Consider the following 12,119-nt stretch of genomic DNA (forward strand, 5'->3'; position numbering starts at 1 on the left):
GGCTTAAGAGCATAAAGCTGAGATCAGACCCTAATAAACATTTTGGCTCACCACATGAGGTATTTATTTAGATTTCCAAGTTAAGTGAAAGATACATTGAAACATAAAAATATACAACTCATCATTCAAATATTTATTTTAGGTAGTAAAGGCTTTTATTGTTCTGAATCCTGATTACAAGTCACATGATAAAGAACAACTAAAAAAGGAGATTCAGGAGCATGTAAAAAGAAATACAGCACCTTACAAATATCCCAGAAAGGTAGGTACTCTAATTAAGAACAGTATTTGCTTAGTATTCCGGAAGTTTTCAGCTGTTTATTTTTTCCATTTTAATGAACATTCTCTTGAAATGTGCTATACCAAACATTTCAAACTGAACTAATGACATGGATAAGAAACAGAATCTTTGAGATTAAAATGAAACTCTTAACCTAATTTGTAGGGTCATTTGGCTTACTGGACTTAATAGTAAATACTAAATATTAAAAAAATATCCTCAGCAATATCCCTTCTCCCTTTTTTCGCTGTTACCAAAAAACCCCCCAAATGGTGTCCTGATTCTTTCACCCAGAGTTCATAATGGAACTGTTATATAATTGACTTTGTCTAAAGATGAAAACCTCTGGCCTAATTTTCTTCCCTTGGATATCTACAGGTAGAATTTATTCAAGAGCTGCCAAAGACTATTAGTGGGAAGATAAAAAGAAATGAACTGAGGAAGAAAGAATGGGAAACAACTTAAGTCTATTCCATTAATTATGATGGTCTCTGTAAATAAGACTCTGTAAAATCAAAGATTATGAAAAGGTGGTAAAAAATGTAATAGTATGCTTATAAACTAATTGATTTAAAATATCCTGTGGTTATAACCTCATAGGCTAGATTCTGAAATAAAACATTCAATAAATTCCTCTGCATTGGTGTCAATGTTTTTATAACTGGTAATATAAAAAGAATACCACCAGTTGTTGAGGAATTTTTAGACACATAGTGTAGAAGCAATTTCTGAACTAAATCTCTGACCTATTGCATTTCAGATCTTAGTTGAGTAATTCTACCGATACATTGACTATAAACCAGAACCAATTTTTAAGGGTTGAAATAAAATGAAACAAGTTATAAAGTTTTTAGAAAAGTCTTAAATAATAGATTATCATAATTCTCAAAGTACAAGTATCTACCTGAAAATAGTCTAGGGATTTTTTATTGGTCACATTGTTATTCAGACAAGTTAAAAACAATTTAAAATTCATTTCAAGGTCTAAGTGTAAAAGGATATCATATATTGTACACCTGAAACTGATATAATATTGTATGACAATTATAATTCAATATAAAGAAATAGGATATCATGTATTAATATTGCTATTATATTTAATCTGATAAATACAGTTTACCAAGTATTTAATTTGTGGTTCTTCAAAAAAGTGTGGTAAGTTTGGTAACAGTTAATATATGAAATATAAATAAAATAGTATAAGACATTATCAGCATACTCACGTGTGGAAATTCAGGGGACAATCAGGATTCATACATGGAGAGAAGACAAATTAGATAACTGGTGTATGAAATTAGAAGGCTGTGATATTATTGTTTTCTATTTTCAGTGTGTGTGTGTGAATGTGCTGAATAGCCCCAGAGTAGCTTACAGAGCTCAGATATGCCAAGTCCTTACAACATGTAGCCCTATATGTAATTTTTACTGCACTAAAAGTCACACTGAAGTAAAAACATAGTTTAGACATAAAAAAGGTCAATTTCTCATTGAAGGTCTGAGTCTCAATGAATTTTTAGTAGAAAAATTTACATTTCTGTCACAAATAAGGTTTGTTTCTAGAGAACTAAAAGTGAGTCCTCCTGGGGAATGAGATAGAACTATACTGTTCACTCTTTCCTTTTGAAGTGTTTGTTCCCACTTGAAATAACCACAGCATTTTCTCTTTTCTTGGTACTTCCCAACAGGACAACAATAGAAGACTTTCCCATGGTTTGGTCCATTATTAGAAACAGTAAGTCTCTTAGATCTTCGGCCACACTTGCATAAAGGAGGTGTTATTTTTCCACTCTTCCAAGGCTCTTGGAGATTAACTGTAGAAGTTAAGACAGAAGGGAGGATCTTCCAGGAAGAAATTGCTGCTGGGGAGTCATTAGATGATGCAGGCTTTTCTTCATGAATAGTGAAAGTCTGTCTTTTTGCTGGTGGGAAAAGTGGAGGACTGGATGGATTCCTTTTACTATCATCTAAACAAAGAGGATGTTTCCCCAAAACTAAAGGATGAGACACATTGGAATTAACACTTTTGAGATTACTTGATTTACATTCAGGTAATTTAAAGCCAAAAGTATCTAAACCTGGATCTTTGGCTTCCTTTATATTATAAACAGTGGTATGGGGACTCTTATATACAATAGACTTAGAGGTAACAGATTTTTGAGGAGTTTCTTCTGTGCCTCCAAAGTTTTCATGACTTAACATTTCAGATTCTTCCAAAACCATTACTCTTTCTCCAGAATTAAGTGAAGTGTCTACATTTGAGTCACTAACGGGAGGTATACAATATATATTTTGCTTGGGCTGAGATGCTGGCAGTAAAGCTACATCCTCCCAATCAGCCAACATAGGTAAACAGTCAAGAGCAGAACTGACTTCCATATCAGAAACATTATTAAAAGATGAAATGGTAGTTGAAACAGGTACCAGTTCTGAATCAACTGCTGAAGTCTTAGAATTGATATTAAATGCAAGATGTTGGTTTATTTGCTTCTGCATAGGTGTATTCCAGCTGGAAGACTGCAGCTTCCCTAGAGAAGTCCAGGACTTAGGAGCATTAAAGAGAGATAAACAGCTTCTGACATTGCAAAGACCTGCTTTTATGCTGTCCTTTTGCTGTAACTGATCCTGCTGTACCTTTATAGGAGAATTCACACTAACAGACTTCATTTGAATTTTCTTGTAAGATTTTATTGAATTTTTAGGCTCCCTACCATATATGCTGGGATCATGAGTGTTATTGGTACAGGCTGATGTTTCTTCAACTTGATCCATATTCAAATTTCTGGTGAAAATGTTAGGATTCCTCTTAGTGGAAACCTATGATTCCACAGACAAAACCAACAACTTTAGAAACTCTGCATTCATAATTTCTTTATACATTATATGAGATGACAAAAAAAGAAAAACGTCAGCACTGATTGATCTATAAATGACAGCATACATAACATCAACATTTCAGTTAGCCTATGATTACTTCTGGAGTTTGAAATAACAGAATAAAGAGGCAAGACACCACTAACCTTGTTCAAAGACCTTGTAATCTTCATTAAGCAACCATCCCTGATCATCTTCCAAGCAAGAAGGGCAGTATTCCGAGAATCATCCAACCCTGAGGAAACAGATATCAAAGACTGAATTTAGTGGTACTTATATAAAGAAATATACTACCACCTAAGCAGAAATTGGAACATACAGTTGGTTTTATGATCATCTACTAATTTTCATCATAAAAAATGGTCTTGTGGAAAGCTGCGGCAGCCTCACCAATGTAAGATTTCCCACATTTAGTCACCTGGTCCTGAACTTTTGTTTGTTGGGAGTTTTTTAATCAATCTTGATTTCAGTACTTGGGATTGGTCTGTTCATAATTATTTTCTATTTCTTCCTGGTACCTTTCTAGGAATTTGTTCATTTCTTCCAGGATATCCATTTTATTGCCACAGAGTGACTGGTAGTAGTCTTTTATGATCCTTTGTACTTCTATGATGTCAGCTTTTCTTTTTTGATTTCTAATTTTGTTGATTTGAGTCCTCTCCCTTTTTTTTCTGGATGAGTCAGGCTAAAGGTTTCTCAATTTTATCTTTTCAAAGAACCAGCTTTTAGGTTCACTGATCTTTTCTATCATTCTCTTTGTTTCTATTTCACTTATTTCTGATCTTCATGATTTATTTCCTTCTATTAACTTTAGATTTTGTTTGTTCTTCTTTCTCCAGTAGCTTTAGGTATAGGGATAGGTTGTTTGAGACTTTCTTGTTTCTTGAAGTAAGATTGTATTGCTACAAACTTCCCTTAGAACTTCTTTGGCTCCAGCCCATAGGTTTAAGATCACTGTGCTTTCTTTTTGTCTCTAGGTATCATTCTTGTAACACCATACATAAAAATAAGCTCAAAATGAGTTAAAGACATAGATGTGAGACTGGGCACTATAAAATTCTTGAGAAAAACACACAGCACTCTTTGACATAAATCGCAGCAATATCTTTTTTTATCTGTTTCAGAGTAATGGAAATAAAAACAAAATAAATGGGATCTAATTAAATTCAAAAGCTTTTGCAAAGCAAAGGAAACCATAAACAAAATGAAAAGACAATGCACAGAATGGGAGAAAATATTTGCAGATGATGTGACAGACAAGTTATCAGTCTCCAAAATTTACAAACAGTTCATGCAGCTAAATATCATCAAAATAAACAACCCAATCAAAAAGTGGGCAGAAGACCTAAATAGACATTTCTCCAAAGAAGACATACAGATGGCCGAGAAGCACATAAAAGATATTCAACATCACTAATTATCAGAGAAATGCACATTAAAACTAGAGATCCCTCACCTCACACCAGTCAGAATGGCTATCATAAAAAAATTTACAAACAGTAAATACTGGAGAGGGTGTGAAGAGGAAACCCTCCTACATTGTTGGTGGGAATGTAAATTGACACAGCCACTATGGAAAACACATGTAAGTTCCTGAAGAAACTAAAAACAGAGCTACTATATGATCCTGAAATCCCACTCCTGGGCACATATCTGGAGAAAAACATGGTCTGAAAGGATACATGCACCTCAATGCTCACTGCAGTGCTGTTTACAATAGCCAAGACACTAAAACAATCTAAGTGCCCATTGACAGAACAATGAATAAAGATGTGGTACATATATATATACAACAGAATATTGTTTGTGGTAGTTATACTAAGTCATGTCTGACTCTTTTGTGACCCAATGGGCTGTAGCTCACCAGGGATTTCCCAGGCAAGAGTATTGGAGTGGGTTGTCATTTCTTTCTCCAGGGAATCTTCCCAACATAGGGATCAAACTCATATCTGCATTGCAGGCAGATTCTTTACCACTGAGGCACCAGGGAAGCCCAATGGAATATTACCCAGTCATTAAAAAGAATGAGATGATGTCTTTGCCACAACATAGATGGACTTAGAGATGGTCACAATGACTGAAGTAAGTCAGACAGAGAAATATCCTGTATCACTTATGTGTAGAATCTATCTATCTATATATACAAATGAACTTATTTATAAAATAGTAACAGACTCAGAGACTTAGAGAAAGAACTTATGGTAACAAGGGGAATGGTTGGGGGGAGCCACAGTTAGGACTTTGGGATTGACAGATACATTCTGCTATATTTAAAATGGATAACCAACACAGACCTACTGTATAGCACATGGAATACTGCTCAGTGTTATGTGGCAGCCTGGATGGAAGGGGAGTTTGGGGAGAATGGATACATTTACATGTATGGCTGAGTCTCTTCACTGTTCACCTGAAACTATCAGAACATAGTTTGTTAATTGGCTATACTCCAATACAAAATAAAAGTTAAAAAAAAAAAAGAACAATAAAAATTAAAACAAAAATAAAATGGATGGGGACTTCCCTGGTAGTTCAGTGACTAACACTCTGTGGGAGGCTGGGGTTCAATCCCTGGTTAGGGAACTACATTCTGCATGCTGGTAACTAAAGATTCTGCATGCTGCGACAAAGACCACAGATCTCATGTGCCACAGCTAAGACCCAGTATAGCCAAATAAATTTAAAAAATTATTTTTTTAAAAAGGATAATCAGCAAGGAACTACTGTATAGCACAGGGAACTCAGCTCAATATTATGTAACAACCTAAATGGGAAAAGGATTTGAAAAAGAATAGATACATGTATATGTATATAGCTGAATCACTTTGCTGTATACCTGAAACTAATAACACTGTTAATCAACTATAAAAGAAAAAGACTAAAAAAATAAAACCACATGATTATCTCAATAGATGCAGAAAAAGATTTTGACAAAAATTCAACACCCATTTATGATAAAAGCTCTGAAGAAAGTGGGAATAGAGAGAACTTACCTTAAAATAATAAAGGCCATATAAGACAAACCCACAGCTAACATCATTCTCTATGGGGAAAAGCTGAAAGCATTCCCTCTAAGATCAGGAACAAGGCAGGGATGTCCACTCTCACCATTTTTATTCAACATAGTTTTAGAAGTCCTATCCATGGCAATCAGAAAAGAACAAAACCAAATAAAAGGAATCCAAATTGGAAAAGAAGTAAAACTGATACTGGATGCTGATGACATGATACTAGTCATAGAAAATCCTAAAGATGCTACCAGAAGACTACTCGAGTTACAACGAATCTGGTAAAATTTCAAGATATAAAATCAACACACAGAAATCTTGCATTCTTATATACCAACAATGAAAGAGCATAAAGAGAAATTAAACAACTTCATTCACCATTGCATCAAAAAGAATAAAATACCTAGGAATAAACCTACTTCAGGAGACAAAAGGCCTATACTCAGAACACTTCACAATGTTATATGAAATACAGCATATCTTATGATACTGATGAAAGAAATCAAAGATAACACAAAGAGATGGAAAGATATACTGTGTTCTTGGACTGGAAGAACCAATATTGTGAAGTAACTATACTACCCAAAGCAATATACAAATTCAATGTAATTCCTACCAAATTATCAGTGGCATTTTTCACAGAATTAGAACAAAAAAAGTTACAATTTGTAGGGAAACACGAAAGACTCAGAATCGCCAAAGCAATCTTGATTAAAAAAAACAAAAAAACATAGCTAGGGGAAGCAGGCTCCCTGACTTCAGACTATACTACAAAGCTATAGTAATCAAAATAGTATTATACTGGCAAAAAAACAGATATATAAATCAAGGGAACAAGATAGAAAACCCAGAGATAAATTCATACACCTATGGTCAATTAACCTATGATAGAGGACGCAAAATATACAATGGAGAAAAAACAGTCTCTTCAATAAGTGATGCAGGGAAAACTGGACAGCTACATGTAAAAGAGCCAAATTAGAACACTCTTTAACAATGTACACAAAAATAAACTCAGAATGGATCAAAGACCTAAGCGTAAGTCCAGACACCACAAAACTCTTAGAGGGAAACACAGGCAGAACATTTTCTGACATAAATCACAACAGTATTTATTTTGATCTACCTGCTAGAGTAATGAAAATGAAAATAAAAATAAACAACTGGGACCAAATTAAATTTAAATGCTTTTGCATAGCAAAGAAAACAATAAAGAAAATGAAAAGACAACTCACAGAAATCAGAGAAAATATGTGCAAATGAAGCAACAAGCAAGGGATTAATCTTCAAAACAAACAAACAAACAAAATAAATGGCTCATGCAGCTCTATGCTAAAAAAAGCAAATTACCCAATTAAAAAATGGACAGAAGACCCAAACAAACATTTCTACAAAGACATACAGATGGCCAAAAGCACATGAAAAGATGTCCAACATCACTAATTATCAGAGAATTGCAAATCAAAGCTACAACGAGGTATCACCTCACCCCAGTCAGAACTGCCATCATCAAAAAGTCTAGAACCAATAAATGCTGGAGAGGCTGTGGAGAAAAGGGAGCCCCCCTACAATGTCAGTAGGAATGTAAATTGGCACAACCACTACAGAACAGTATGCAGATTCTTTAAAAAACTAAAAATAGAACTACTATTATGATCCAGCAATCCCACTCCTGAGCATATATTCAGGGAAGACCATAATCTGAAGATATATGCACCCCAATGTTCACTGCAGCACTGTTTATAATAGCCAAGACATGGAAGCAATTTAAATGTTCATCAGCAGAGGAATGGATATAGAAGATATGGCACATATATATAACTGAACATTACTCATCCATAAAAAGGAATGAAATAATGCCAATTGCAGTCACATGGACTGACCTAAAGATTATCATACTACGTGAAGTATATCAGATAGAAAAAGACAAATATGATATCACTCATGTGCAGAATCTGATTTTTTAAAAAGATATAAATGAATTTATTTATAAAACAAAAACAGACTTTCAGATATGAGTGGAAAAAGGGGTGAGGTATAAATCAGAAGTAGTGTGAACATACACATACTATCTTATATAAGACAGATAACCAACAAGGACCTACTGTATAGCTCAAAAAATTCTAATCAATGTTCTATGATAACCCAAATGAGAAAAGAATCTAAAAAAGAATACATGTATACGCATGTAAGAATCATTTTACTGTACACCTGAAATGAACACAACATTGTCAATCAACTATACTTGAATAAAACTAAAATATATATAAAAAATATGACCAACATTCTGTAGGGACCATGTTTTATGCGTAATCTAATAGTCTTGTTCAGTTTTTTCACTAGTCTACTCTATTATTTGGGCATTTGTTTATAATCTCCACTTGATATGGCTAATTCTTTTCATTTTTTTTTTTAAGAAATTAGAAATCCACTAGGTAACAGTCTTATATAAAACCTTACAATATTTTAAGGAAGTGGTCATTTGAAAATTTTGGAAACAATCTGAATGTACAGACTAGGGCTTTTTTCAGGCTGAGGATATTCTTTGTTAGTGACATCATTGAAAAATGAGATGCAAATGGAAGACTATATAAAAATAAAATGACTTACATAGTAAAATTAATCTCAAGATATACTAACCAAAATGTTCTCGTCCCAAGAATTGCATTCCCACTTCCTGCAGGGCACCACTGAGTCCTTTCGGTTTTCTTTTATAGAAAATCTAGTCAAATAAAAGACAATACATCTTAAAAAATAAATACTATGTGAAAGGCTATGTATTTAGCCATTTACTTCTCATGATTTTTATTCTATTAGATTTGAAATGTGCTTTTTTTGTGTTGTTTTTATATACTTTAAGAAGAGTATTTATATGGATGCTTCAAAACAAAATATTTTGTTTGTAGAAACCCATACCCATGTGTGAAGTGAAAGTCGCTCAGTCGTGTCTGACTCTTTGTGACCCCACGGACTATACAGTCCTTGGAATTCTCCATGCCAGAATACTGGAGTGGGTAGCCTTTCCCTTCTCCAGGGCATCTGCCCAACCCAGGGATCTAACCCAGGTCTCCTGTATTGCAGGTGGTTCCTTTACCAGCTGAACAACAAGAGAAGCCCAAGAATACTGGAGTGGCTAGCCTATCCCTTTTCCAGCAGATCTTTCTGATCTAGGAATCAAACTGGGGTCCCCTGCATTGCAGGTGGATTCTTCACAAATTGAGCTATCAGGGAAGCCTATGTGTAGGATAAAGTTTAATAACTTTTCAATAGAAGGAAAATGAACATGCCCCCTTACCTTGTAAGTTACTCTGAGATCAATCCAAGAATTAAGGAACACAGGTTTTAACAGTTGTTTTCTTTTACATTCATACTCCAGGCAAACCCCCAAGTCCCAGTCTGCATCAAGAATATTAGAACAAAGTCAATGATGCTAATGGTTTTTACTTGTGCCATTATTTATAAACAAAATGCTGAAAGTTGACATAAAACAGAATAACAGGACTTAGAATCACATACACTATATTTTATATATAGTATATATAACATATGGTATATAATTATATACTATGCAACACATAATAGAAGAGTAAGATTTTGCTGCCCTAATATTTAACAATTATTCATAACTTACTATTAAGAAATTAGGTCAGTAACTAAGTTTCAAAATGATTTCTTAAAAGCCCAGTAAAACAAACTGACATTTCAGAAAGAAGAGTAAGGTGTCACATTACAAGGCTTAGATGGAAAAGATTATCTGCTTTCAACATTTTATAAAATATTAATGTAACTGAGAAACCAAACATCTTACAGGGACCCTGTTGGGCTGTAACCCAAAGCCATGCAAGCACTGTACTTGCCCAACCTCAAAACCAAAGAAAAGAGCCCAGAGTCAGTGACAGAAACATCAAGGGTTTAATGAACAGGGAGATTGTACATGTCTGAAGCAAGGTCTTGGAGCATACTGCATCATGTGAAGCAGATGGTGGGGAGGACATGGCAGCAGTCTTCGGCAAGGTGTTAGCAGTTATAGAGAGAATTGACATCAGTTGGTTCATCAGTTACCAGGGAAAGCAGCTGAGGAGAAAGCCCTTCATGTCCCTTTGATAAGCTATCATGGTGGAGATAAAGATTCTGGTCTAAAGATTAGAACAATCACTAGCTGGGGCTAAGGGCAAGTATGTATTAAGAGGAGAGGTCAGTTATATGAGTAGGGTGTAGGTCAAGCAGGGGTATACAGAGAACAAGAGAACAGCCATCTTGATTGGCCTGATCATACAGACCCAAACACAATTATCAATGCCATGCTGTCAATAACAGAACATTGTTAACAATGACTATTAATGGCAATACTCTATCAGGGCATATAAAAGATCTACTTTAAATGGCCCATTTTTTCCCTTGATGTCTACATTAGAAGCGTGAATGTATAAAAGCAAAGAATGCAAGTTGAATATGGACTCTTTTTATCAAAGTTGTAGAAATACCATGATAAAAAAATTTTCACTGGTCTTTGCCCAGATTCAGGAGAATAGAGAAATCTAGAAAGATTCTTAAGAGTTAGAGCTTAACTTTTAAAGGTGTTTAAAATTTTAAAAATATGAATAAGATTACTTTTGTTGGTTAACATCATGCTAGACATTTAAGATTTCTTTTTGTGGCCCAGGAAGGTAACAAATATAATTGTTACTAGAGATAAAGAATTATCTAGTGGCAATGCTACTCATTAATGATTGCTAAGTATAAGTTATTTTTTTTACCTGACCAAGTAACAAATGCACATAATTTTACTTCAGCAGTGGAAATATCTGAAACTGTAGTAGCAAAAATAATTTTCTTCTGTTGCTGAATCTTCTGAATCCATTTACAGAACTGAGATAAACAAATCTTCAGAGGGACTCCTTCATCAACTTGAGCCTAAATAGAGTCATATAATCTGAATTCAATAACTGAATTCCATAATTATTGTGCAAATAATTAGACACTATGAGGAGGATATACAAAAGGAAGAAGAGGTTTTAACTGGCAGTTTAGTGAAAAGATGTTTAAACACATAGGAGAGAGATAATACAACAATTAGAATTCTGCAAGATAAGAAAAATTACATTGACTAATCTAAAATCACACAGAAATACAATAAAGATATCCTGATAGGCAGAAATTTGATATCACTTAATTTCCATAAAATGTATTTGATATACATTTTTATAACACTATTCTTTCCAATTTTTTTTCCCCATGGGGAAATCTTAATTTCTCAACCAGGGATCAACCCCACAACCTCTGCAGTGGGCGTGCAGAGTCATAATCATTGGACCACTGTAGAAGTCCAATTTTTTCTGATTTTTAAAGATTCCAACGGGCTTCTGGAGGGGACAGTATTTCTAGCAGTGAATGAATCTAATTCCACATGGCATATAGCTTTTCTTTCTGAAAGTGATTTCTGAATTTCAATATTTACATCTTTCCTGCTTGTGTTTTGTTGTAATGGGAGGATGAGAAGTGGAAAAGAGAGGGCATACCTGCCTTATGCCTGTCAGTTCCATGCAAAATTCAGAAAGAATTGGATGTTCCTGAGGCTGAACATAAGCATGAAACTCAGATTCAATCTCTCCAGTTGATGTGTTCAGTAATACAGCTGGAAATTCAACTATATGAAAGAATCATCAATTGACAGTTGAATACATAATTGTTAAACTAATGCTGCAATCACTTTAAATTAAGTATATACTGATATTACCTTCACATAGTACTATTAAACAATCATTGTTTTAGTGAAAGCACATTAAAATGACCAAAGCAGTGCAACATAATGGTTATATAAAATTATGCCAAAGAATAAATCAAACTATTAAAGTTACAGGTATATCTATTTAAAACTCTTGAATGTATTTCCATAATTAGAAGACCATATGAAAGTTGAAATATAGTTCTTTTTGCAAAGGTATTTTTTTATCAGTTTCTAC

General features: G+C 34.1%; 2 protein-coding genes across 5 annotated transcripts in view; one reads left to right on the forward strand and one right to left on the reverse strand.

The window, feature by feature from the left end:
- Positions 1-913, forward strand: part of ACSM3 (acyl-CoA synthetase medium chain family member 3) — a 52,865-nt gene extending 51,952 nt beyond the window's left edge. The window contains exons 13-14 of the mRNA XM_020873777.2: positions 143-262; positions 659-913. Coding sequence (XP_020729436.1) covers positions 143-262; positions 659-745 — 207 coding nt within the window. The 3' untranslated portion in view covers positions 746-913. The remainder of the gene's footprint in view (positions 1-142; positions 263-658) is intronic.
- ERI2 (ERI1 exoribonuclease family member 2) overlaps positions 1-12,119 on the reverse strand; it is a 59,806-nt gene that overhangs the window by 43,174 nt on the left and 4,513 nt on the right. For 2 of the 4 annotated variants that reach the window (XM_020873775.2, XM_020873776.2), the window contains 6 exons: positions 11,676-11,803; positions 10,914-11,070; positions 9,452-9,552; positions 8,797-8,878; positions 3,298-3,386; positions 133-3,094 (listed from right to left, as the gene is read on the reverse strand). In XM_020873775.2, coding sequence (XP_020729434.2) covers positions 1,757-3,094; positions 3,298-3,386; positions 8,797-8,878; positions 9,452-9,552; positions 10,914-11,070; positions 11,676-11,803 — 1,895 coding nt within the window. In that variant the 3' untranslated portion in view covers positions 133-1,756. Of the gene's footprint in view, positions 1-132; positions 3,095-3,297; positions 3,387-8,796; positions 8,879-9,451; positions 9,553-10,913; positions 11,071-11,675; positions 11,804-12,119 lie in introns of those variants that run through there. The other 2 variants (XM_070460982.1, XM_070460983.1) reach the window with 1 other exon arrangement.

The sequence above is a fragment of the Odocoileus virginianus genome, chromosome 33 (genome assembly GCF_023699985.2).
Source record: "Odocoileus virginianus isolate 20LAN1187 ecotype Illinois chromosome 33, Ovbor_1.2, whole genome shotgun sequence".
NCBI classification, from domain to species: domain Eukaryota; kingdom Metazoa; phylum Chordata; class Mammalia; order Artiodactyla; family Cervidae; genus Odocoileus; species Odocoileus virginianus.